This window comes from Merops nubicus, unplaced genomic scaffold (genome assembly GCF_000691845.1).
Source record: "Merops nubicus isolate BGI_N331 unplaced genomic scaffold, ASM69184v1 scaffold8270, whole genome shotgun sequence".
NCBI classification, from domain to species: domain Eukaryota; kingdom Metazoa; phylum Chordata; class Aves; order Coraciiformes; family Meropidae; genus Merops; species Merops nubicus.
The window spans coordinates 11,523-38,973 of record NW_008583514.1 but is presented as its reverse complement, the minus strand read 5'-3'; the positions used below and the strand labels follow the sequence as shown (position 1 = coordinate 38,973).

General features: G+C 40.1%; 1 protein-coding gene across 1 annotated transcript in view; it reads left to right on the top strand.

The window, feature by feature from the left end:
• PLRG1 (pleiotropic regulator 1) overlaps positions 1-12,957 on the top strand; it is a gene marked incomplete at its 5' end in the record, with an annotated part of 13,550 nt that extends 593 nt beyond the window's left edge. Inside the window, 13 exons of the mRNA XM_008940993.1 lie at positions 393-535; positions 1,540-1,593; positions 2,576-2,669; positions 3,084-3,174; positions 3,357-3,458; positions 5,619-5,711; positions 6,025-6,174; positions 6,288-6,389; positions 6,867-6,969; positions 7,516-7,624; positions 8,464-8,603; positions 11,411-11,604; positions 12,581-12,957. Coding sequence (XP_008939241.1) covers positions 393-535; positions 1,540-1,593; positions 2,576-2,669; positions 3,084-3,174; positions 3,357-3,458; positions 5,619-5,711; positions 6,025-6,174; positions 6,288-6,389; positions 6,867-6,969; positions 7,516-7,624; positions 8,464-8,603; positions 11,411-11,604; positions 12,581-12,640 — 1,435 coding nt within the window. The remainder of the gene's footprint in view (positions 1-392; positions 536-1,539; positions 1,594-2,575; positions 2,670-3,083; positions 3,175-3,356; positions 3,459-5,618; positions 5,712-6,024; positions 6,175-6,287; positions 6,390-6,866; positions 6,970-7,515; positions 7,625-8,463; positions 8,604-11,410; positions 11,605-12,580) is intronic.
• Positions 12,958-27,451: the final 14,494 nt, after the last annotated feature.

Sequence of the window (27,451 nt, the reverse complement as noted above, 5' to 3'; positions counted from 1 at the left end):
TGACTCCCTGCAAGTGGTCCCAGCTTTTATCCCCAAGCAGACCCCTGACCTTTGTGCACTCACTGTGGGACCCCTGGGGCTCATTTCCCTTCTGGCTCTCCCTGCAGGGCCGGCCGCACCCTGGGGGGAAGCTCTAAGGCAAACTCACCACCTCTGTGTGAAGGGCTGTGGGGATCACCCATATGGCAACCTTAATTCGGGGGCTCGGGGTTCAAACCCCAGCATTTCAGCAGTTCAGAAGTTTCTTTAGCATTAACAGTGTGGTCTTGAGGGAAGAAAAAATGTTTAAATTGTCAAGTTAGTTGTATAATACCGTCTCTAAAGTTTTTCTAACCTTAATATTGATTAAAAAATTGGGGTTTCATCAGGACTGTGCTTTACTGTTCTGACAGCCACAAAGTAAAGATGGCAGTCAAGCTGCGTACAGAGTACGGCTCGGTGTTACACATGCCCAGTCTGAAAGAAAACATGAGAGAGAAGGGAGGCCCAAACACTGGGGATCCTTATGGACACAAACAGTATTCTGGAAATCAAGGTTAGTTTGCTCTCAGTGCTGTATTTGTTCTTTCTTTTTATAACCGGTGTAAAATCTGAAGAGTGTAGTCCAGCATTAATCTGTCAGAGGAGTTTTGATTTCTATATTTACTTTTTTTTTTTGGTTGTTTGTATATTTCTTGCTAGGGTCCACAGGAGACAAAGTGATTCAGAACAAGGAGGAAGCTTGTTTTAACAAAGGAATAATAGGGTGCTGCGAAATGTTTACAGTAATTCATTAGTAAAAAAGAGTAATTTTAATGGTAACATTGGTGTGTGTTGTACTCTGGTGTTGAAAAGAGAAAGATGAATGATGGGTTTCTTCTTTTTATGAGTTCATGGTGGTCAAGGTCATGCTCCTTTGGTTTGTGTTTTTTTTTTTTTTTTAAGCTTTCAGAGTTTGTGAGACTACCTTTACCTGTGTGACCTATTAAACCAGAAAAACCTTCATTTTAAATCTGCAGGGTTTTTTGGTCTATGTTTGGTTATATATAAAATGTGTATTGATTAGGTAGTTCCCTTATGGAAACTTCTAAAGAGTGCCAAATGCTGCCTTGTTGAAGTAGAGATTTTTTTTTTTCTCCCCAAGGTACTTTATTTGGAAGTGTTCTGAAATTGAAAAGTGTTGAGAGGTAATGAAACATCTTTTAAGAATAAAAGAATCTTTTTCTTTCCTGATACCACAGACAATCGGTTGTCTAGACTAGTTTACATTCCACATGCCCATGCTGTTTGTGTACCTGAATCTCTTATATCTGCTTCAAAAGGCATCTTTGACAGTATGACTCTCTTGAGAATCCCTCTTGCTAACAGGTAGTCTCACCATTGTAAAGATTTTTTTTTTTTACTTTTTTTTTAAACTGAGTTAACCTGAACAAATGAAATTAATTGAAATAAGAAATGCCTAAGTGTAGTACATTAGAAGTGTTTGCATTTTTCTTCTGCTGTGTGCAATCTGCTCTGTTTTCCTCTATTTCCTGTTTGAGTGCATCCCTTCTTTTTTAGGACAAGAACTTGAATATTTGATAACTGGTACACATCCATACCCACCGGGCCCCGGTAAGTAATATGTGAGTGTTTCCCTGGGTTGTTTGGCTGCCCGTAAGAACTAGGCATCCTCCATCCTAGCAGGAGCAGACTTCCTCTTGCTGTGAGTCCACAACTCATAGGAGTGGGAAATGCCATTCAAACCTTTCATAACATTGATGCAGAGTTTTGTGGCTGATAAATGTTCTGGGGTAGGAGGTTTAGGTACAGATGCAGTGTCTTCTCACTGAGCCTCAGTGTATGCGGTCTTGCTCTGAGACAGTCCTTAGTTTCTATGAGGCCTCACCTCCTGTGGTAGCATCATCATGAAAGTGTTCTAGGAATCTCCTTGCTGATACTGTGGTCCCCTTTCTCTTGGAGAGCTTGCCAAGACCCACAGATTCCTGGTGCCTCCACTGCTGTGGCAGTTAAATTCACCAGTCTGCACCAAAACTACACTTGGCAAAGAGTTTTTATATTATTTTTAAAAGTGATCTACTGATCTGGGATGAGGTTGTAACTCATAAGTTGTAATCTGAGATTCTCACTTCAGAAGGACTAAACGTTTCATAGTTCTGACACCACTGCATGATGCCAACCACCACGTGGGGCTGGCATGATAGATGGCACTAAAAGACCTAAGGCAGCAAATGCTTCTCAAGGTCTTGTTTGTTTCTGTGGTGTTTAGATTTCCATAGTAGTTGAAGCTGGATAAAAATGTGGACAGCGATCCTAGTAAATTTGTTTCCAAAAGCAGAATCGCGCTGTTTTCTACTACAGAAATTTTGAACCTATGTTTGTAGTAGAATTGAGATGGAAAGGATTTCAGCCAAAACAAAAATCTCAGTAGATTTGACTTGCATGTGCTAAATAATTTCATTGAATGGTGCTATGTAATGTTACAGGGATGTAAAAGCTCTTGTTCACCGGTATATGTGTGTGTATATATGTTTGTATAATACACTTTTCATTTTCTTTATAATCCAGTTGCTTTTGCCATGTTGTTTTTTTCAAGGTGTGGCTCTGACAGCAGACACAAAGGTGCAGAGGATGCCCAGTGAGTCTGCAGCACAGTCCTTGGCCGTGGCACTTCCTGCTTCACAGTCCAGGTACTGTTGTCTTCCTCCACATGTAGTGATCTGTGGGAATTTTAAGGCAAAACACAGAAGTTGGGGTGGAGTATTTTGGTTGTTCTCATTTATAAAATGTTTAAAGAAACTGCTTTTAGTGTGGCCAGGCATCATTTTTCTGTAGACTTTTTAAATTCTTGGGTGTCATGAGAGGCAATGGGCAGAAGCTGGAACAAGAGAAATTATATTTAGATAGTAGAAAGTGAAGCCTTGTTTGTGGGTGTCTTTTACTTCTGGGTGGTCAGACACTGGAACAGGTTGCCCAGAGAGGTTGTGGAGCCTCCATCCTTTGAAGTGCACAACACTCAGCTGGATGCAGCCCTGTGATACCTTATCAATTACTCAGTAAAATAAAGTTGATTGCAATTTATCAACTGTTTTCATCCAACCTAGGCTGGATGCCAATCGGACAGCTGCTGGAGTGGGTGACATCTACAGGCACACTGGAATGTCCGAGCGTTCGCAGCCTCCTGGGGTGTCTGGGGTGAGTTTGTTGCATGTCTAGTGTGAGAAGTATGTAGTGTTCACCAGACTGCTTCTGGAGTCCTGCATGTGTTGTGTGGAGGTGTCTTGACAGGCTAAATTTAATCATTGGTGAGATGTCAAAGTGAGAAGGCTTTTGATTGTAGGCAAAAAGGGAAGAGTAACTTTCCTTTTCACTTACAGGCTATGGTGGAAGCTGGTGGAAACAAAAATTCGGCATTAATGGCAAAGAAGGCTCCAACCATGCCCAAACCTCAGTGGCATCCACCTTGGAAACTGTACAGAGTAAGTTAGAAATGTATGACATGAACATGTGTACAAAAAATGAATATTTAATATTCTGTAAAGATCTCAAAGCATAATTTTTCTTATTCACAAAAATTAAGTGAGAAGTGCTTGCAACTAAGTTGCATGCTCTCTCCTTAAATAAGGGGCTAGATTACAAACATTTTTCATTCTGTTTAGTAAATTTTGTGAATATTATTAATCTTTTCTTTATGTAGGTGAGCTGTATTATGATGACTTCACTACAAAGTGTGCTTTTTCCTCTTCTAGTCAGATTCTTTAGCAGAGACACCCAAAGACAAGGTGCAAAATTTGAAAGTAAAAATGTGAAAGAAATACTTCAGCAATATTAACATAATAAATTCTCTCCAAAAGCATTTAAAGGTGTTCAATGTCTGAGTCAGACTTTTTTTACTTGCTATGAAAAGGGGGGGGAAAAAAGCCAAATACTGTAATCACAAAGTATCTTTACAGTGTAGATTACTTAACTTCTAATCTTGTTTTTGAATTAATCTAATTTGCCTTTTAATATTCTTAGGGAGTAATAATAGCCATTCCCCAAACTGTCATATCATCTTTAAACATTTTGGTTAGAAGTATGACAGCATTGCTGAGTCGAAGGGAAAATCTCTAAACATATGGATAAGTTCAGATATTTTTAACTTTACACATTCAAACAGATGCATCTGTACTTTTTTCCCTAAGGGGCTTATTCTTACCATGAAATGTAAGCAATTTCATATTTTATCTGAGAGGGAATATTATTTTAGGAATGGTAGGCTTTCCTCATATTTAAGTCTTATGCTCTAGTATCAGAATTGTATTGTTTTAGCACTGTTCATCTAAATATAGCACCAAGTGTAGAATCATAGAATCCTTTAGGCTGGAAGGGACCTTCAAGTAGGCATTTAGATCTTTAGATGTGTCTGAATGCTCTGTTAGTCGTAAATCTTAAAGCTAGCTTCAAAAAGTAATTTTTTTTGGGAAACACTTCAGCTTAAAGACAAGGCTCCGGGTTGACCTTATAGCAACCTTCCAGTACCAGAGAGGGGCCTACCAGAAAGCAGGGGAGGGACTATTCACAAGGATTTGCAGTCACATGACAAGGGGTAGTGGCTTTAAGCTAGAAAAGGGTAGATCTAGTTAGACATTAGGAAAAAGTTCTTCAGTGTGAGGGTGATAGATCCCTGGAATAGGTTGCCCAGAGAGGTGGTGGAGGCCCCATCCCTGGGGACACTGAAGATCAGGCTGGATGAAGCTCTGAGTAGCTTGATCTAGTTAGAGATGTCCCTGCTTATGGCAGGGCAGGTTGGACTAGATGACCTTTGGAGGTCCCTTCCAGCTCAGACATTCTAGGATTGTGAAATCCAGCAGTGTTGGAATGTGCTCTCTATAAAAAAATTGAGGGAAATGCCATTTGCAAAAAATGGCACAAAAAAACCCGTTGGAGAATTAAGGTGAACAAATGAAAAATGCTTACTTGTTAGGAGCACTGTCTTTCAGAGAGGTTGTAAATACAGTTCAAGTCACTGTATTAATTCTACATGTGGGCAGTTTTAGTGGTGATTTGCTGTCAAAAGCCCTGCTCAGCAGGACAAAACCTTGTTCAGGCAACTCAAAGAAAGGTAAATGGCAAAAGCAGGTTTCAGCATTAGTGGAGTTTTTCTTGTGAGAGATGTTTCCAGGAAGTTTCTGACAAACTCATATTACCCCTTACTTGGGGAAAAGGAGGTGGTGGTATCCTTTTAAAGGTTATTGTATGGCAATGTGATTATACAGACAAAATTTTATATCATCTTTCTTTATTTTTGTATAAGTACTATCCAGCAGCATAAGAAACTTGTGCTTAAATACAGTCTTCTCTGCAAAGCCTCAAGTACTGAGCCACAGTTACAGAATCTCAAAGGATTTGAAAAAGTTGATTATAGGAACGGGGTCTTTATTACAAGTTCCCCAAAATTTGTGTATAATGTAAATTTCTCAGATTTTTCATTTAATTAAAGTAGAAATCAAGCTCTCTTCAGATCTGATATCCCATTTGATGTTCTGGGGAGCATGTGTTTCTTGATAAAAACTAATCAATTCCAGTGTTGGAAAATGAAAATTATTTAACAGATGTATGTGTATTATTTCTGATTTATAAAAATTTTTTTTCTAAAGGTTATCAGTGGTCACCTAGGCTGGGTGAGATGTATTGCAGTAGAACCAGGAAACCAGTGGTTTGTTACTGGCTCTGCTGACAGAACCATAAAGGTAAGAGGTTGGAAGAAATCAGTGATAGAGGGTTTTTGTTTGTTTGTTCTCTTATTTAAAAATGTCTTCAACCCTTGAAAAGAATTTATTGGCTACTGCTTGCAGAATAATCAACTGCAGAACATTTTTTCTTTTATTACATAGTCATAGAGGATTTGTTGGAGTACTACTTCTTGAATTTTAATTTATTACATAGCAGTAGCTGAAGCGGAAGTGTTACTGTCATTTTTTAACTTAAAAATCTGGGCTCTTTACCAAACCTATCACAATGTAGTTTTTACCTGTCTACATCAAAATACCTATTTTAATGCAGATTTGGGACCTTGCTAGTGGCAAATTGAAATTGTCATTGACGGGACACATCAGTACTGTACGAGGGGTGATTGTAAGTGCAAGGAGTCCATACCTCTTCTCTTGTGGAGAAGATAAACAAGTGAAATGCTGGGATCTTGAGTACAACAAGGTAAGCTGTAGTGCCTTTCCTTTGACTTAATTGGTGGTGATAAATACAACAATCAAAGCATTTAAAATAGCCTTTCAAATACCAGTGTGTGTGTGTGATTTTTATTCACCCAGGTTATCAGACATTACCATGGTCATCTAAGTGCTGTCTATGGTTTAGACTTGCATCCAACAATAGACGTGCTGGTAACATGTAGCAGAGATTCAACAGCACGAGTAAGTACAGTCTTACTAAAACTCAGGATCTTCATATGTCAGTGTTTCAACATCTTCTGTTTGTAAAAGTGAATATTTATCAAAAGTTAACATGAATCAAGATGAAGATACTAAGATTTATGGTAGTTTTGTCATCTATTGTTGATTAATCTGAAGCACAAATACACAAAAGAAATGCAGTATCGCTTCAGCGTAATGTTTTATTTCTTAACTTAGTAGGTATACTACATAGTGTATATATAGGATCACTTAGTATTTAGAAGATATTATGGTTTTGTGGTGACTTTGTTATCTGTATGTCTAGAAATTCAGTGTCAGGCTCCCACCTTTGCTGGTGAGGCAGTTGTGTGATGAATCATTGGATGGAGACTAAATAGCATTGTTTACGGTGGGAAGGAATTAATGTATTCATTGACAGTGCCTAAAATGAATGTGCAGCTGTTACTGACCTCTGACTTCTTTACTCTGCGTGGATAGATTTGGGATATAAGGACAAAAGCCAGCGTGCACACGCTGTCAGGACACACGAATGCAGTAGCGACAGTGAAGTGCCAAGCTGCAGAACCACAAATTATTACAGGTATGGTGGACATGGCTTCACAAGTAACATGACTGAAAAACCTAATCATGAATGTATTTGTTCAGTAACTATGTGAGGTTCATAGTGTTATAACTATCTCAATTTTTCTTACTGTTTTTCTGCTGAAAATGGGCCATGCAGTGGTTATTTCATACTGTTAATGACATGTTCATGCAAGTGTAGCTGTGCACTGTTGGAACATTTTTCTGCACTTGTGGTTTTTGTTGTCATATAAATTGAGATTTGCATTTCCTGTGATATTTCAGTTCTCCCCAATTCAGTTAAGAACTGTCCAGTACCATGGTTAAATGTAAAAATCCTCTTTCCCATTATCTCAAAATCTAGCTTTGCTGTGTAGTTCTTGAATTTCAAACTACGTAAAAAGTCGATTACAAGCCACCATATTCCTCATCAGAGGTGGCATCAGTAGCATATTTTTTGTAACAAGCGTAGTATTTCTCTATCACACACTAAGTTTTGACTCTCTTATCAAAGTAGTAATGGTAAAATCATTATGATGGCTTTTACTGTCTTTTGTCTTTCTAGGCAGCCATGATACCACTATACGGCTCTGGGATTTAGTGGCAGGAAAAACTCGTGTTACTTTAACAAATCACAAGAAGTCAGTAAGAGCAGTAGTGCTACATCCAAGACAGTAAGTTTTCCTCCTCCTTTTACACTTTCACAGTTTGTAATATTGGGTGGTGACAGAAGGCCAATGTGAGTGACATTTTATAATGCTAGGGCATAATAATATGAAAAACTAATGTACATTTTTGCAGAATTCTAAGTTCATGTCAGTTCTCAAGACATTTCAGTCCAACTGGCCTTAAAAAGGAACTTCCTGTAAATATTTAATATATGAAGCAGATGTTGTGTGTGCTCTGACTTTAGATCATATATTTCGATGTTTCAGTAATTGCCTGTTTGTGCAAATTCCCATTAAAATGACTGAAAAAAGGAATTCACAGAGAACTGCAGTACTTCTGCACCTTCAGTATTTTAAAGTGAAATTCTGCTACTGCAGAAATTCAGAATCTTTGATACAAATAAATTCCTATCCAATCAATGTGCCTGAAAACCTGTAAAAATGTTATGATATGCCTCTTACCTGTAGCAGAGAAAGTCTAGTTTTACTTAAGTTCTGAAAATTTTCTAGTTTCAGATTCCTCAGTCGCATCTCTTTGAAAATAAAGTTGAAGTGCTATCAAGCAGGAACAACTGCCAGCCTAGTACTTTCTTATATTTCAGTATTTCCTTGGTTTTTTAGTATTCCAGTATTTTTTTTTCCTAATAATGTATTTTTTAGTTGAAGGAGCCATTAAATATACAGCACATCACAGACATTGTGGCAACTTAAAATATTTCTTCAGGATTTTGTGTGCTACTCAAATAATCTTGTAACTACTTGCATATGTTAAAATGAAGGAATTGATTATTTTAGTGTAACTCAATAAAACAAAACTTCAACATACTGTGCTTATTTTCTTTCAGTTACACATTTGCATCTGGTTCTCCAGATAATATTAAGCAATGGAAATTCCCAGATGGAAACTTCATTCAGAACCTCTCTGGTCACAATGCTATTATCAACACACTGGCTGTAAACTCCGATGGTGTTCTGGTCTCAGGAGGTAAAATTAAGAAATAAGTTCTTTATTTCCTCTCTCTGCTTCTCCACGTATTTATGGCTGGAGGTCCTTAGACAAAGATGCTCACTGAGCTCTCCTTTGTGGGCCTGTAATCCTGCTACAACTTCATATTATAGTGAGTAGGGCCTCTTTTATCTTCTCGGATGTTATTGATCTGCATGCACAAAAATGTGCTTGAAGAGACCTTTAATGTGCTGCAGGGAGGAGGTTTCCTCTTCACAGTTGGCTGCTGCCACAAGGCTCCAGACTCGATCCTTCCTTGTGACACCTTGCTCATTAGTGTCTCCCAGGCAGCTTCCCATTTCCACACCACTCCCAAGGGGACATCTGCTTTTTTGGCTGCTCTCTGTTAATGACATGTTGACATACTGAGAAAGGGTAGAGGGCATGGAAACACCTTGCTTTGCCTTTTAAATACGAATTTTTCCCTGGTTTTTGTGCAGCACAAATGCATCAGTTCTGTTGTCTCAAATCTCCTAGCACGGATTTTCTGATGTTATCTTTGTGTTGCTTAACACATTGATAGCTAACCTCCAAATTTTATTTGGCTCTTTGGATCAAACCCCTGTTTATCCAGCAATACTAATTACTCAAGTGTTCTGAAATTAGGGAACTAGCCACTTGGCTCCAGTCGTTCTGGGAGGATTTTGTGTATATTGTAACACATCAATTTATTTCACTCAAACTTTGAGAATTTAATAATCATCTTACACATTAGTTTGTGGTCTATGAGCTGCCAAGGTCTTGGAACTATTAGTTTGTATTCATGTCTGTATCGTGGGGATAGGAGGAAAATTGTGAATGCTTCAACCTGAATCCTGAATTATTCATCTGATTGTGGATAATTTTCTGTAAGAACATTTATTTCCATTTGCAGGTAGCATTTTTCTATACATTAGTTACTCAAGCACTGTAATAAAAATACTTTGTTGGAAGTATGTGCTACCAAAAAACAATCTGTGATGCTGTAGTTCTGTTTGTACAATCCAAAGTACACATATAGACATTTTCTAGTGACAAGCTTTTCTGAAAGTCTGGATTCAAATCTTTTTTCAAGGCATAGTGTTTACATTAAAACCACACCATACCCTACTCTGTAGATGCTGTTACAAACAGTAAGTGAGTAAACTGGAAAAAGGAAGTGCTCATTTTACAGCTTGAGAACTAAGATCTAGAGAAACAGTCCCCAGTTGCATGGGAAAACAGAAGTTACAGCAGAAGCTTAAGCTGAGGTCCTACACCAGTTCCTTAATCGTGAGGTTGTCCTGGGAGAGCTCTAGCAGTCAGAAGAAAGTGAATTAAGAGGTGAGGCTGTGTTGTTCCACCTGACTTGCAGTCTGAATTTTCACATCTTGGTTTTTATTCTCTAGTTTTCTGGGAAGTTGTAAACAAGGATAGGGCTGAATTTACAGCATCATATGTGGTAAGACAGTTTAAGGTGGGTTCCATGTTCAGTTATGAAAAACATTTCTGTGTTTCTAACTAGAGCATGACAAAAAACCCTAACAGTTAAGTTACACTTTGGAGCACTGACATGCACTTTGGTCTCCTGCTTTTGGTCCTATTTGATGCAGTGTGCCCTGTAAGCTAGGGATGTGGTGTCAGGTGGAATCATCCTAAGGAGGAGTTGCAAGATAGCTAGGGTAGGCTGGCAATATAACTAGCTATATTTTCAAGTATGTATAAAGGATGCCCTTGATTTTAAAATTTGAATAAAGCTCTATTTGACAATTGCCATGTTCATAGTGAGAGCAATAACTTGACAAAATAATGGACTGGGCTCATATTTCATTCTTCATTATTTTGAAGGCACTTTTAGAAGATCTTTGTAGAACTTTATATTAGTAGTAGTTGAGGCTTTAGAAAAGTCTTGTTGCTTCTCCACATAAACCCCCCTATTGTTTTACTAATGCTATTGGTGACTTTTTAAAAAATTGAGTAGGAGTTTCTCCTTTTTACATCCTCATGCTGTCTACAGCAACTTTGAAGAAGTTGATGCTGAATTTAAATAAGTTGAGGTTACTTTGCCTTGGAATATTTTACTGTAGAAACATCCTTCTTCAAGCATCTGGATTTCTTGACTAGCTGGCAGCTGTTGGAGATTCTTAATAGATCTGTTTTGGGTAGATAATGCTTTGGGAGGGGGTTGGGGTTTGTCTTTGAGGCATCTTGCTGAATACAGAGCTGAGATTGCTGCAAATAGCCTGTAGGTGGTGGCAGTAGCAGTAATAACTTGCAGAGGCTTAAACCATATTTGAAATGGAGCCTCTGCAAACATTAGGGCCTGGTAAGATTCTGAGGAAGCTTCCATCAGCCCTGTTAAACAAGATCAGCTTTTCTTAACTAAGAAGGAAACCATCAGAAGAGAGGAAACTTTGTAGGGTGTACCAGGCTATTCTACATGAATGTTATAGCTGGTGTATCAATGATGTATTAATTAGCTGTTCACGATATGTTCTTTAAGCTATCAAAAAAAGCTAGATAAGATCCTAAGCATGCTTGTTTGTTTGTTTTAGCTGATAATGGGACGATGCACCAAACATTAGGGCCTGGTAAGATTCTGAGGAAGCTTCCATCAGCCCTGTTAAACAAGATCAGCTTTTCTTAACTAAGAAGGAAACCATCAGAAGAGAGGAAACTTTGTAGGGTGTACCAGGCTATTCTACATGAATGTTATAGCTGGTGTATCAATGATGTATTAATTAGCTGCTCACGGTATGTTCTTTAGCTAAGCTATCAAAAAAAACTAGATAAGATCCTAAGCATGCTTGTTTGTTTGTTTGTTTTAGCTGATAATGGAACGATGCACCTTTGGGACTGGAGGACTGGATACAATTTCCAGCGAGTGCATGCAGCTGTACAGCCAGGCTCCCTGGACAGTGAATCGGGAATATTTGCCTGTGTTTTTGACCAGTCAGAAAGCAGACTGCTGACTGCTGAAGCTGATAAAACCATAAAAGTGTACAAAGAAGATGAAACTGCCGTACGTCAAAGTGTCTTTTTAATGTATTTTTGTGAAATCAAAAAATTCCTAACAAGTGTTACATGTATCAATAAGACACACACAGGCTTGTGTAATCCATTTTATTGAAGCTTGAAAGCAGTGTGTGTGTATATAATAACATTGAGGACAGTAGGTAGTTTCTGCACTCTTATGTGCTGTATTACAAATGTCTATCAGCTCTTCCACAAAAGTCTTTTTGATGAAGTTTGAAGAAATCTTAATAGAATAATGTACATTGTGTACACATGGAGGCAGTAGGGGATTGTGTGTGGTTGTATTGATTAAGACATGGGAGTTGGTGAAAAGATTACATTTTAAGGAAATATTTTACTTCTGCATATGATCTAGATTAGTCATTTGCCTTGACAATTTTTAGAATTCAGACCAAATAGCTTACTTTCAAACTGTTGTTTTCAAATCTGAATCCATTTACTAACAAAGGCAACATATTATCATAGAGTCTATCAGATTATATCTTCAATATAAAGAACATGAAGACTTTTAATAAATCTTAAGGTTTTTTGCATTGAATTGGACTTGGAGCAACTATTGGATATAAAGAATAAGAAATATTTTATCCACTTGGCAACGGGGCAGACTGTAGACTCCGTGGCATCTACCACTGCTGATGTAGGTGCTGCTGGAAGGACTATTCTGTAATTCACATTTTTGTACTTTGGTCACTATGATGTTGCTTCTGAAATGCCATTGGCAATGTGATATTTGGCCTTGTTGCAAAAAAAAAAAAAGAAAAAAAACAGCAAAGCAGAACAAGTTTTGTTATGTACTTTAAACAGATGATATAAAATTTCATTTGGGTAAATTACATGGTAGATTATGTTATGATAATGTTACATATGAAATAGAGTATGTATACTATGTGAGTAATACTTTAAACCTTATTTACAGATCAATTTGAAGTTAAAAATAATCCTTATGACTTTTTTCTTTTCAGACTGAAGAAACTCATCCTGTCAGCTGGAAACCAGAAATTATCAAGAGAAAGCGATTTTAGTGTGGTCACATACTCTAATCTTGTTTTGGTATTCCTGAGAGCTTTCAGTCACATCTTGTTCTGCCTAGAACAGCAGAGCAGGAAGTCAGCTAAGTCATTGCTTATAACATGTTTTATAATAAATTTTATTTCTCTTTCCTTTTGTCTTTTTTGGTGTGATCCCAGCAAACCAGTTGCAGCTGTTAACTTTGTTTGTGGAGCATGTATAGGTCATGAAAAGGGTAGATGTGCAGGTTGTTACCTTTTTATATGGATCTATTGAGTGTAAATCTAAAAGTATTTTGAGCTAGGTTTTTTGAAAAACCCTTGCTTGGCTCCAAAAGTTAATTGCAATTTTATGCATAGAGGCCATCTACTGGAAATTTGAGTGACACTTCTAGTTTTAGATTAGTATTGTTTACTGTACATACACAAAGTATATACTGTAATGGAACAGTCTGTATACTAAGTTGAAGTGGAGTAATCAGGGAAGGAGCAGGAGAATATAATAATTGTGTAGCTTGCTTTTTAAACACTGCCACTGAGCATTGCCAGTGCTGTTATTGAACGAAATGAATCTTCAAAGTGTTTATTTCCATAGGAAAGCTTTCACATGTGACTACTTACCTTCACTCGTTTCATTTCAGAGCAGACCTTCTATAGCAAGCACCACTGTCAAATCATGCTGTTCAGTCACTACAGGGTCAGGACCAGTTCTTTGTAAATGCAGCCCACAGTAATGATTTCTGTTCTCTGTCAGTCTGACTTTTTTCAAATCTGGGATTTATGTTGGAGAAATTACAGTTACTTGCAATGTAACTTACAAAAAGCTAGTGAAACTAAGTATGTTTTCTGTTATGAGGATTTTTGTCTTGTCTTTTGTGATGCATAGGTCTTGTATTTATAATTGTTTGATAGTGTCATTTTAAGGGCGTTCATGCTGCCTAAATAGCCGAATTTTGGTTGACAGCTGTTGTCTAAAGCATCTTCACAGAGGGGAATACATCTTCAGAAGAGTGGAGTAATTGGTATTTACATGTTTGATTAAGTATTTTTTAATTTGTTCTTTTTTGGATGTTAATTTTTTTTAGATCTTCGTTACAACTGGGTCTTGTATTTATAATTGTTTGATAGTGTCATTTTAAGGGCGTTCATGCTGCCTAAATAGCCGAATTTTGGTTGACAGCTGTTGTCTAAAGCATCTTCACAGAGGGGAATACATCTTCAGAAGAGTGGAGTAATTGGTATTTACATGTTTGATTAAGCATTTTTTAGTTCTTTTTTGGATGTTAATTTTTTTAGATCTTCATTACAACTGTTTTCATTTTAAATAATGTAACAGGGGAAAAACACAAGTTGTGGCTTGTATTGCTGTTGATGCTTCTTTGCAGAAACCGAAGTATTGGCGTTACACAGAATTTTCTTGCTCACTGTAAAATCTTCTGTAGGAAATGAGTGGAGAGGAGTAGCTTACTTGAAAAGGGGTGAGATTGTTGTGGGGTTTTTTTGGCTTGGTTTGTTGGGTTTTGTGGGTTTTAAACTTTTTTTTTTTTTCCCCCTAGAAGTGTCTCTTTTGATAATTCGGAATCGGGAAGGGGAAATTAGAGGGTTTGGCTCATGGTTCTAGCCCGTCTTCTTTGTACTGGCACTTTCGAGTGGAGAGGAGTAGCTTACTTGAAAAGGGGTGAGATTGTTGTGGGGTTTTTTTGGCTTGGTTTGTTGGGTTTTGTGGGTTTTAAACTTTTTTTTTTTTTCCCCCTAGAAGTGTCTCTTTTGATAATTCGGAATCGGGAAGGGGAAATTAGAGGGTTTGGCTCATGGTTCTAGCCCGTCTTCTTTGTACTGGCACTTTCCTTTAAAAATTTTTCCCCCTAGAAGTGTCTCTTTTGACAATTTGGAATCGGGAAGGGGAAATTAGAGGATTTGGCTCATGGTTCTAGCCCATCTTCTTTGTACTGGCACTTTTCTTTAAAAACTGCATTTATTCCACTGTTTATCACTTTGAAGACAGATCAGAGTCTCGTGCAAAACTTGTTTGTTCCCTGGACTTCTGCAGGAATTTGCTAGCCAGGGGTGGTCGCTTCTGGGGCATTCTTTTTGTGCCCAGGGTAAAGATTTGATTTGCAAAGTAAAGATTACACACTATTATTTGGCATAATACTCCTTTGGTTCTGTAATATTCTGTCCCTGTTCCAAGTGTGAATTATTTTAAAATGTTTTTAAATTGTATGCTTTAATACCTGATTTGCATGTTCATTTCCTTCCTGGCAGTTTGTTCTTTCTTGACAGTATATGTGAATATCAGCACATACACTTCTATAAGTATTCTTTATGACACATTAAGATTATGAGTTTTCATTTAAGTGCTTCTGTAGTGCAAAGTAAGCCTCAGTAGTGAGTTATGGTACACATGTAGCTGCCTGGAGGATACACAGTGATATTAGATTTCTCCATGCAAGTCATAAGGCAAAGTAAAGGGGAGGATCTGGTCCATCAGATATATTTTTCAAGCTTCTGGCAGGTGTCGCACTGCAATGTCAGTTAAAATAATCTTGAATGGGAATCTAAACTCGGAGAATAATTCTTGTCATTTATTTCATAAAATTTGATGCATTCTTCTGTACATGATCAAATCATACACATCTCTACCATGAACTTTGGGGTTTGTTTTATATTGTACATAATCGTGGAGGAGTAAGAAAATGGTTTCTGTTTGTAACATAATGCAAAAAGGTGTAACTGGTAAAAGTGATAAATTTTAAGATCACTCTTTGCTGTATACTAAAGCATACAATGTAAGCTGTGCAGCTAGAATGCTGTCAGTTTCCTGGCAGCATGAAAACTTTGCAGAACAGTACCTCTTTGGCAACTTAAAGGCTTACAGAAGTAAATCCTTGCTGGCCAGTTTTTAGTCCTCTTAGAAAAGAATTAAAGTGCTATGCCTGATTTAAGTGACAGCAATTTAGCCATCAATAAAACCTTCAATACAGTATGATTTCATGTCTTTGTTTTGGGTTTTTTAGTAAGAACAAAAAAATCCTATGTATTGAAAGTTGAAGTAATTTAGCATTAAAGTGGATGACTTGTCTCCCATAGTAATAAATATTTTTGTAGGTCAGCTGTAATGGAGAGGAAGTACTGAGGGCTATTTTATGAAGAGCTTCCTATCTACATGAAGGGATTAGCAAAACACATGCAAAATTGTTCATTAATTTTCTCTAACATGTTTAAAAATTTGAAACCTGTGGAGTAAACTGAGGTCTGGGACAGGTTCTGGGTGGGACCTGTGTGGGTGGGAAAAACTCACAACTAACTTTGGTGTGTGTTATGGGGAGCAAATGGAAGGAGTATTTTCTGTCCATGGCACATAACTGAAAATTTAGTCACGGTGAAATCAATGAGTTTTATCACTGGCTTCTGAAGTCAAGATTTCCCTCAGTGGGATGTTTTGTTGTTTTCATTAAGCGAGTTGGAAAAAACCAGCAGTTTGGCAGATCATGTGCATAAGTATCCACACAAGATGCATTTTTTTTTTCTGTGTGTACAGATGCATCATTCTTTTTCAGATGAGGTTTCTAAATTTTTATTAGGACACCAGAGAAAATGGTGAGGATTTGGAAATAAATGAATGTCAGCAAGCCTGATCAGCTGAAAAAAGTCAACTTGCAATTTTGTTCTGTAAAATTCAGCACTAGATTAGCAGGACTTGAAACTAGCATAAATGACTCTCCATGAAAGCTGTGCCGTAAGCAGAATATGCAGTTGGTGAATCACTATTCATTTGGAAGCAAACAAGTCTTCAGCTGGAAGGAGACTGAAGGCTGCATGGAGTGAAGCTTTTTGACTTGGTTCTTGTCTGGAGTTTGAGAACTTGGCAGGCAGGGAGCTACAGATTCCACCAGTGTTCATTTAGGTAGAGCTTGCCACTTTGGGAGACTCCATCTGATGCTTCATTAATGGCAGCAGCTAAGAATCAGTTTTCTGGCTTTTACATCTTGAAGCCTAATGAATTTAGTTCTGTGCACTGGCTGAAAGCTGGCAAAAAAAGCTGGATGAAAAATAAATGTCCATCCCTGTCTAAAGATGCAACATCCAAGAATTCTGGTGCACAGAAGGCAATCTGCATTTTTAGTTTTGATTTTGAGTAAGGTTCTGTAAAGAAGCTCTGACTGCAGGGCTAGAAACATGTAATTGCTTCTGTGAACACTTTTGACATGCATTTTTTCTATGCTTCCTTACCTTAAAGTTCGTCAGGAGTCATTCAGTATTGTAATTTCATCTAGGAGGTGTCAGAAACTTGAAAAATATCAGCATGAGCATTCAAAAATGTTGATGTTGGAAATTACTTGAGAGGTTTTCCAGCAAAATGACCATATCTTAGCAAGAGAGATGCAAATTACCTTTTTAAGTAGTGTATATTCTACCAATTGCTGTAAAGCAGCAGTCAGGCATTTTTGAAGAGGTATGAAAAACTCTATAGGGTTTGCTTTAGGTGGGAGCTATGGCGTTTCTAGATGTGGGTTTGTTCTTTTCAAAATGTTCTGTTGAAAATCCTTTGACCTCAGGGGTTTGCAGGATCCATCCTCTAGATGATACGGATTTTCCTTTGCTGCATGTGTTGAAGCTATGTAGTATTGGCTTTGTAATATATAGTTGTGAACCTCTAAGTTAGTGAGATGTTAACTTCTTTCAGGTGCATGTTATCACCGGGCTTTTGTTAAACTTTCTTCAGGGTTTTTGTTTTGAATATGAGTACATAAGCCTCAAATGTGTATCTAAAGCATGAATTAATTGGGACACTTGCCTGCAAATTAGACCTTTGCAGTACAAACAATAATTGAGCTAAACACTTGTGCCCAGGTAGGGGAGTCTGAACTCACTGACAAGAAAACTACAGTTGCAAGTAAAAAATAAATCTTAAGTTTCCATGGATTTGGGAAGAATGTGTGGTGCTGGTTTCTTTCTTCCCTCAAACTCCACACCTTACACTTGTGTTTGGAGATGTGTAGATAACTTGCATGAAGCCTTATTTCTGCCAACATGTTTTTTTGCAGCCTTTCTGCTTTACTTTTGGGGAGAGTATGTGTCCTTGCAAGACATGTCACCTTTACTCTTTCTGCTGTGGTAACAGCTCTTGGGTTTTTGGATACTGCAAATGTCTTTTAAACATGATTTATCTTTATTTATTCCAGCTGATGCATTGCTAAAGGGAGGGTTGAAGGGTGAAGCCCTCCAGTGCAAGGGAGAGTCAATGCAGCATCAGTATGAATTATGAATACCAAGGGCTATGCTTAGAGAAGAGAGAGACTTCCTACAGACCAGATAAGAAAGAGGTGTAATTAACTGAAATCTCTCAGGGAGGTGAAAAGGACAGTGGAAGAACAAAGGCTGGAAGAGATGAGAGCCATGACATCTGGAAGGAAATATTTGAACACATGCTACATTTACCTGGCAGGCTGTAGGGAAGGAGACATTTCTGGGTTAGATGAGTGCTGCATGGGTGTAAAAGAAGGAAAGGGAGAGAACAGTGTGCTGGTGTGGGTGCAGTGGGTGGAAATGAAAAGGGGGCATCCTGATGCAAATTCTTTTGACGGCAACCTATGAACGCAGTGCTGAGAGGCACTGGTGTTGCATGCATCTTGCATGGTCCAGGGCCCTCATGCTCTAAAGTATATCTGGAGATACTTCAGAAAATTCTTTGGCACGTGAAGAATTGCAGAATAACGTGGAGTGAGGAGCCTGGAGGGTTTTGCTGCTGCCCTGGGAATTTTACAGAGGAAGCACTTGTAAGTATGATTCTAAACAAGGCTTAAGAGTAAAGCATGAAGAGTGAAGCCAAAGTTTGTGTTGTGAATAGCTTAAAAAGATAGTGGTGCTGATTTTACAATTGATTGAATATCAGGATTACCTTGCAGCACTGAGTTTGCTTCTTTCTGACAGGGAAATGGTGAGCTGAGAATGAGAGGTGAGTGTATAGTTAATAGAGTGTGATGCTGACAGGATGCATTGCTGTTGTGAGGCTATCCTGTGATAAATAAGGGCATAGCTTGTGCAATCAGAAAAACTTGGGTGCAGCATCCAACAAAATTTTTTTTCACAAGAAGACACCACGAATCTTAACATGACTTAACAATTTCCAAGTAAATCCCCTTGACAAGCAAGCTTCCTGCATTGAACTAGGGATCTGCTCTCAATAAAGCAGCAATATAGAATATGAATAGAAAAATTCCATACAGGAATTCAGACATGGCTCCAACTGCCAGATGCAGCAATATAGAATATGAATAGAAAAAATCCATACAGCAATTCAGACATGGCTTCAACTGCCAGATAAGTCAAGTTTCATGTCCTGTAAGTATATTAATACTTACCTGCTCATTCCCTTCCTTTTCTTCCCATGCAACAGGGTAATGAACATGCTTCTTTAAAAGAAAGCTTGGCAATGCAAGCCTACCAGAATCAATCAGATCTATTAATGACTTGGTTCCCTTTGGAACTGAAAATCCCAGTGAATGAGTTTTATTACTGCATTTTGCTCCAAATCAATCTTTAACAGGAAATTCAAAAATAACTAGCAAGTCAAACTCATCACGTTAGCTAAATGGAATTATAGATAAAAATGGTTTGTGTTAATTAATGTGTATTTCTCGTGTTAGCTAAATGGAATTATAGATAAAAAATGGTTTGTGTTAATTAACGTGTATTTCTTGTCCTCAGTAAACCTTTTTTTTTGTAATTCGTAATCAAAGTTTTACAAGTCCTTTAATTACCTAAGGGGAAAGAAAACTACTTCTGCTGTTAGCCAGTTTCCTAGTGAGGTTGGTTCATGTGGTTACCAGGTCAATGATGCAGTTTTTCTGCAGCTATTAAAACAGGATAAACCTGCTTAAAATGGCACAGGGTGTTTCAGACTTTCATACCCTGAAGAAAGTGTCTGCATGCTTTCCAGTAACAGACCTGGGCCTTATGACAGTGCATTTTTTAAAGTAGTGTTCTCTCAGACAGGTTTCATTGGAAGCTATCTCTAGCCTGTATCTCCAGCCTGGTTAATTATGACCTGGTAACTCTTATTTTTGTTTTCCCCAAAACTTCTGGACTTCTTCTATCAACAGCATCCCTCTGAACCCTGTGAGATTCTCAGCTTTTCTGGAGAGCTTCACATTGCCCGGGAGCAGTGTGCAGTGCTACAGATGGCTCTTCCAGGTTCCTCCACGGCTCTGCCTCACTGCTTCAAACATGGTGACTGAGTTGGTGGCAGCACTTTATGTTGGGAAGTTCTTGTTGGAGACAAGAAAATACTGACTGGCTAAAATCTTATTTTCTTTCCTGATAGGCAACCTGATGTTGACAGAGAACTCTTCTGTCTCCATCCTCCTAACTCTTCTCACATCTCTTCATTTTTACTGAGTGATGCTCCTAGTGATATGGCACACTGTATATAAAATGCTGTAGTGGTCACCAGCAGCACTTCACACTGGTCTTAATAACAAAATCTGACAATGACTTTTGCATTCTTGGCTGAATAAGGGAAAGTATTAAAGCCTAAGGCTGAGAGAAACCAAGGAAACCTAAACCAAATTCAGAAAGACACTCAAGTAAATCATGTCCATGGGCTTTTTATCTTTAACCTCCTGTTCTGCTCAACATCATGCTCAGTAACAGTTTATTAGTCTCAGCTTACTCTAGGGTAACCTGAGGCTGACCCAGTTGAGACTGTCCTGGCAAGTGCTTTGTACTGGTGAAGCTGAGCAGGGGGAGATGTAGAGGGATACCAAAATCTTTCTGCTAGTGAAAGGCTGTCCTCCTTGTGACAGGAAAGAGTCTAGCTTCTCTGAGTGTTTCACAGTGCTCTTTAGTGTTCTTAATTTTGTAATCCCCATAAGTAGTTGCTATGAACAGTGTAGTGAAAACATCTAGTATTGCAGGTAATACTGATCTTAACATTGTGGACGGAACTAAACTGTCTTAAAATTGTCTTTGGGAATATTCCAGGACATAGAAGGCTTGCCATAACATAGTATCTCTTATTGTTAAGAAATCATGGACTAAAACCCCTATCCATAATGGTCACAATGAGGAAATAGGAGAACTCCTGAGAGTATTGCATCTCCACTCATGCCTTTGAAAAGGATCAAAAAAAAAGCAAAGCCTGTATGTTGTTCTGTTCAAAGAGAAAACAGAAGGGGTGGTGGGATGGGTGTGTTTTAGAAAACTAATGGCCAGAGCATAAACATCTGCATGCTGTTCTGCAAGTGTGCCTGGCATCCTGCTCGTGCCAGGGCAGTTCATTTGGAACAGCCAGGGTGGTAATTCTGGACTTCAGAGAGAGACCTGCCAGCTGTGAAAAACAAAACCAGTGATTGTCTGTGGGAGGCACCTTACAATTAACCACCAGGAGACAGCACATCTTGACCTAACACAGCTATGGCTGTTCTTACCTCAGGGCAATATTGTTTTCACACTGTCCTAGCTTTAAGGTATATCTGTTCACATGTTTTTTAACATGGTGCATTACTCTGGTGTAGACAGGACTGAAGTAACGTGGTGGAATTTAGAAATCTTCCTCTATGAACCACATGCTTTGCCAAGTACAGGAAACCTCATACTCTTTCATCTTCTCTCTCCCACGGTTTTTGTTGAAAGGTTTTCCTGCACATTCTCAGATGCAGTTCATGTAAAGTCACTTCTCTCCCTCAGCAGTTGAAGGGGAGTAAAATCAGTATTAAGCAAGAGAGGGTAGAAGTAGTGTTCACTGAGACTTTACCTGGGAAAGATTAAAAAGTATTAGCTTCACTTTTTACTGTTAAGCAGATACAGAGTTACAGAATGATTTGGGTTGGAAGGGACCTTAGAGATCATCTAGTTTCAACCACCTGCCACAGGCAGGGACACCTTCCACTAGACCAGGTTGCTCAAAGCTCCATCCAGCCTGGCGTTGAACACTTCCAGGAATGGGGCATCCACAATCCCTTTGGGCAACCTGTTCGTGTGCCTCATCACCCTCGCAGTGAATAACTTCTTCCTTAAATCTACTGACTCTCTTGCAGTTTAAAGCCATTACGCCTTGCCCTATCATTACATGCCCTTGTAAAAACCATCTTTCCAGCAGGGCCCCTGTAGGTCCTGGAAGGCTGCTATAAGGATATCCCAGAGCCTTCTGCAGGATAAAGAGGCCCAGCTCACTCAGCTTTTCCTCATTCAGGAGCTGTTCCAGACCTCTGCTCATCCTTGTGGCCCTCCTCCAGACTTACTCCAACAGGTACGTGTCTTTCTTATGCAGGGGTCCCAGATCTAAACACAGTACTCCAGGTGGGGTCTCATGAGAGTGGAGTGGAGTGGAGGGGGAGAATCACCTTCCTTGATATGCTGGTCACACTTGTTTTGATGCAGCCCAGGATACAGTTAGCTTTCTGGGCTGCAAGCACAGACTGCTGGGTCATATTGACTCTCACATCATCCAGCACGCCTAAGACTTCCTCATGGCTGCTCTCAGTCCACTCGTTGCCCAGCCTGTATCTGTGCTTGGGATTACCCTGACCCATGTGGAGTATTTGGCCTTGTTGAACTTCATGAGGTTGACCTCTGAAGCCTGTCAAGGTCCATCTGGATGGCAACCCTTCCCTCCAGCATGTTGACTGCACCACACAGCTTGGTGCTGTCAGCAGGTTTGCTGAGGGTATACTCAGTCTGACTGTCTGTGTCACCCACAAAGATGTTAGGCAGTACTTTATGTTGAGCTTGGATAAGCCCCTTGCAAAAATTCATTTGATAGCTCAGCTATTAACATTCCTTTTCAGATTTCCTTAGGCTGCTGTGATTTCCCCTTGTGGCAAGGCTGATTAGGGCTCTGGTGAAGTAGAGTAAAATTCTACTTTCCTACCACTGGGCATACCATGTCCTCTCCCATCCACAGCCTTTCCCTTCCAGGGAGAAGGGAGGTGGTGTGCAGAAGCCCAGACACAACCATCTGCACCCAACCCAGAAGTCTGCTGCTTCCTCCAGCCACACCCAAAGCTCATTTGTCCAGTTTGCTCATGAGCAGAATAAAAGAATTATTTGTTGTCCCTCCTGTGCACCAGAGACCAGGGAGGTGGGCAGGGATTATCTGATTTTCCCTGATTACAGGGAAAGAAGGAATGGTTTTCTTTTTTCCCTCTGGCACTTAGAATGAGAGAGGGATCACCTGCTGGAAACACAGAAGTTGTGTTTATTAAGTCAATCTTCTAAAATTCACTGCAGGGTTTCTAGAAATATGAACTTTAAAGGTGCTTTGCTGACAGCTTTTGTTTCTTCTGCCTGAAAGCAACACAACAAGAAGGATATTTGATCTATCATTTGCTACAATGAGCATTGAAAGTGGAGCTGGCATTTTCCTCCACCTTCCTCCAAAGAGAATGATGCATTTTTTTTGCCTTGGAAATGGGACTGGGCAGCATTGCTGATTCACTCCAGCAGGTTTGTAAACTTTGGTGAGATCAATGCAGTTCAGGGAAAAGAAACTCTACAAAGGAATATAAAACATGACTGGCTTTGCTCACTGCTTCCCTACGGCAGTCATTGTGCCCAGCAAGCCCTGAGCCTGAGCAGTAACTGAGCATAGCACGATGGGACCCTGGCCTTACAGCTGACTGTAGGGCTGTAGTAAGGAACAAGCTTTGCAGGTAACAACTTGCAGTATCTTTGCTGGTTTTGCATCTAGGCTGCTGGTGTTGAAATATTTTTTTCCCCCTAGGGCTGAAAGTGGTCTAAGTCTATCAGCACTGGTGGCCACGCTCAGATCAGGAGGTTTCCTCGCAGGAACAGAGTGTCCCACCTCATCTCCCTTTCACAGGGACAAGTGGCAGCAACAGCAGCTGTGGCAGTGCAGTATCAAGTATTTGGAAACGTATCCAGCTGTTTGCTGCCTGATTGTTGTGGTTTGAGTCCACTCAGCTGGCAGCAAAGCACCAGGCAGCTGCTCGCACACGCCTATCCCCCTCTGGCAGTGTGGGGAGGAGAAAATAGAACAGAAGTCTTGAGGGTCAAGGCAAAGAGCAGAGAGATCTCACTCACCAATTATAGCCACAGGCAAAAGACAGACTTGACGGAGGAAACATAATCAATTTAATTTAAACAAAACACACCACCAATTTACCAACTGGAGTACAACAGCAACAATTACAAGCCAGTCTTAAATATACCTTCTCCCCACTATTACCTTCTTCCTGGACTCAGCTCTCCTGTCTCATACCCCCAGTGGCACAGGGAATGGGGGTTGTGGTCAGTCTATCCTTTGCTGTTTCTGCTGCTCCTTCATCCTCAGGTGGAAAACTCAGAGTCCTTCCCTGTGGCAGCATGGCATCGCTCCCACAGGAGACAGTTCTCCACAAACTTCTCCAACTAGCTTGGATCCTTTCTGCAGCTGTAACCCTCCCAGCGATGGACTGCTCCAGCACAGGGCCCCCTCCGAGTCACAGCCTTCTTCAGTGTCAATCCCCTGCTCCAGTGTGGGGTCTTCCACAGGCTGCAGGTGGGATTCTTCTCCAACACCGATCTTTAAGGGCTTCGAGGGCTCAGCCTGCTATCTCACCAGGGTCCTCAGGGGGCTGGCTGCTCCAGCATGCCTCCCCAGCTCCTTCCTCACTGACCTGGACATCTGCATGGTTGTGTCTGTCCTGTCCTACTTCTCTCCAACACAAAAGTACTTGCAAAACAAAGGAACTTGCCCACTGCATTTTCCACTCTTAAATATGTTGATGCAGAGATGCTGATTGGCTCGACCTTGGCCAAAGGTCCTCTTGGAGCTGGGAGAGCTTCTCAAAACTTCTTGCAGGAGTCATGCCAATAGCCCCCCCACAGCTACCAAAACCCAGCTAGACACCAACCCAACACACCAATTATTTGTTCTTTCTCCCATCTTGATAAAGGGGTAGTAGGCCAAATTAAATGTGCCAGATCCAGCCAGGCCACAGCTTTGGCCTGTGCTGCCAAATGTGGTTGGGGAGTTGAGCTCCACCAGGCACCCAGGAATGACAGTCCACAGCTGCCATGTTCCCAAAGCATTTCTGGTAGTCATGGTGTTGGACTTGCATCACTTCTCCTAGAGCAGTGTATTCTGGACTCCTGGATTGAAATCCTGGAGCCTTTGAATCCTCACAAGGTCAATTCTGGCTGAAACCCTGGGACAAAACTGGCTATGGCTGATGTTTGTAATAGCACAACTTCCCCTCAAAAAGCCCAGCCCAATCTCCCTTCTCATTAAAAATTTTATATCTTTGTGCCAAACCTAGCATGCTCCACAACTTAACCAGCTACTTTGCATGACGGACATTGAGCTAGAAAAATAAAGCATATGCATATTCCTGAGAAAATAAATTTTGGGAAGCTAAGTTTGCAACTCCAATTTCACATTCTATTTTTCTCATCTTAAATGAAGCATCAGGACAGCAATGCTGTGAGCTGCACTGTGTGCATGTAGCAATCCTTGCTGCTACATCCCATAACGGGAGGAGGAGAAGTGTTGCTCATCGTATATTGTTTCCTCTGAAGTCTCCTTTGCTTTGGCAAGATCTCTTCATTGGCATTTTCTCTGTATCTGGCTCATTGGAGACAGGCATTTGTTTTCCACTAGTTGCCTCAGTTAATATGATCAGTTTGTTTCTTATTATTCTCAGACACTGCATTTTAAATTAAAAACCAACACATTCTTTCAATGGTCTGATAAACTGTTGGAAGATGATTTGCTCTCTTTGCCTGATGCTCTTCTTTTCACTCATTTTCCTTCATTTTTGCTTTTAAATTAAAAACCAACACATTCTTTCAATGATCTGATAAACTGTTGGAAGATGATTTGCTCTCTTTGCCTGATGCTCTTCGCTCATTTTCCTTAATTTTTGCTTCATTCCTTTTCTTTGAGCTAGTCTTGCTCAACCACACACCAGGTTTAATGTGTCTTCATGTGTGTTGTGCTGCACACACTGTGAGGATGAGGTTTGCTGTTTTCCACCATTGTGCTCTCTGAAGGAGAGCCCAGCTGGCCTGTGTGCTGGGAACAGGACGCTGGAGGTACTGGGGACAGGATGATAGGTAAAAAGAAGCAGCATTATAATCTTCTAAATACATGTCTTAACTGGCTGCCTGACCCCTTCCCACCTATCTTTACATTTTTCACATCTGTCCTGGGGTTTTCTCCCTTAACAGAAGGAAGTAGAACAAATAAATCAATCTGTGTGCACAAGAGAGTAAGTACTGAGAAATGATGCTGAAGTGAGATCTTTCATGTGCTTTTTGTGCCCTATAAACCCCCCACAGAAGTAGGGCCACAGGATCAAGCCTCCCAAGTTTCATATTATAAAGTTTCTTTTATGAAGCCCTTAATTTTTTCTCTCTTCCTTTTTGCAAAGATTTAAGCCAACAGATAAGTCTTGCCTCATAGCCCAAAGGTCAATAAATCCACCCAACATACACCTGTGGGGAAATTAAAAAGTTACATTGTCCTCATGGCTGCATTTTCAAAAATGTCTTTTCTCTGCCAGTACTTTTGGTCATAAGCCCTTTGCACCAAATTGTGCAGTCGGATTTGTGTCTTGAAGCTCTGCTAGTAATAACAGAGGAGTTGATTTCTACCACACCGAGCAGTTTCATTTTTCAAAGTATATTCAGTTACAATCAGTTAATATTAATAGAGGTGAGGCAGAGAGGGTGAGCTATGTGTGATGGGGTGGGATATTTTCATTTCTTTTAAAATGTTCTGTACCACTTCTTTCCTGTCCTCTCCCAGCTCAGAAAGAGATGGACCAAGGGATCAGTGTTTTTTCTGTCTAAACATCCAATAAAAACTCCAGTCTGATCCACTTTCTCATTTTTGTTCCCTCACTTTTTCTCCACATTTCTTCAAAGAGGAGAAAATACCCAGGGTGAGATATTAGCCCAGTCGTTTTTTTCTTTCTAACAGAGAGGGCAAATAAAGCAAAGTGGCTTCTGAACTTAGACATAAAAAACTCCCTGTATTGAATGCTTGCTTTAGATCTATGTTTTGAAGAGGGAACTGCATCTCCCATCACTTTGCTGAAGCTTTTACTACCTGAATTGGAAAGCCAGTCACAAGTTCACAGAGGAATAATTTAGTGGGAAATCAAAGTCTCCCAAGAGAGAATCTTTACATTTTTTCTCTTTCTCCTTCCCCAAAAGATACTTATTTTCTCAGTGGTCTCACTTTCTTGGGGAGTTACTTATCTGCCACAATCTGCTGTTCTCGGATACCCCATGTTGCTGCCTGTGCCTCAGGTGCACAGGAGAACAGGCTGCAGCCCCTGTGCCATCACCCCTGTGCCATCACCCCTGTGCCATCACCCCTGTGCCTGCCTGGCCACGATGCCCCAGCCAGCGGCAGCTGTTGGTAGGAGCCTACCTATGTCCCAGCCCCTTGCAATCCACTGTTTGGTTTAGGAGGACAAATTGAGGCAGTTAAGGTTAGCGCACGGGGGCGTGATCTGGAGCAGGAGAAGTGCTGACCCGAGTCTCATCCTCTGGCTGTGGGGCAGCTGCCTGTGCGGAGGAGCAGCAGAGAGTGGGGAGAGGGGAAACGGGCACCGCTACTGTGGCGGCTGGGCATCCTCTCGGGGTGGTTCCCTCTGCTCCGACTCACTCTCCCTGGAGCTCAGGTAATTGCCCTTGGACTCACTGAGAAGACTTTCAATACATTTCCCTGTCCTTAACCTTTCCACTTTATAGTTTATTTCTTGTTTCACAATTGACTGCGTTTGAAATTGGACGCGGAGACACATATGAGTAGAAAACCAAAGTACAGGTCCCAAACCGTGCTGTTACACGCTGTTAATGGCAGGGCTGGCA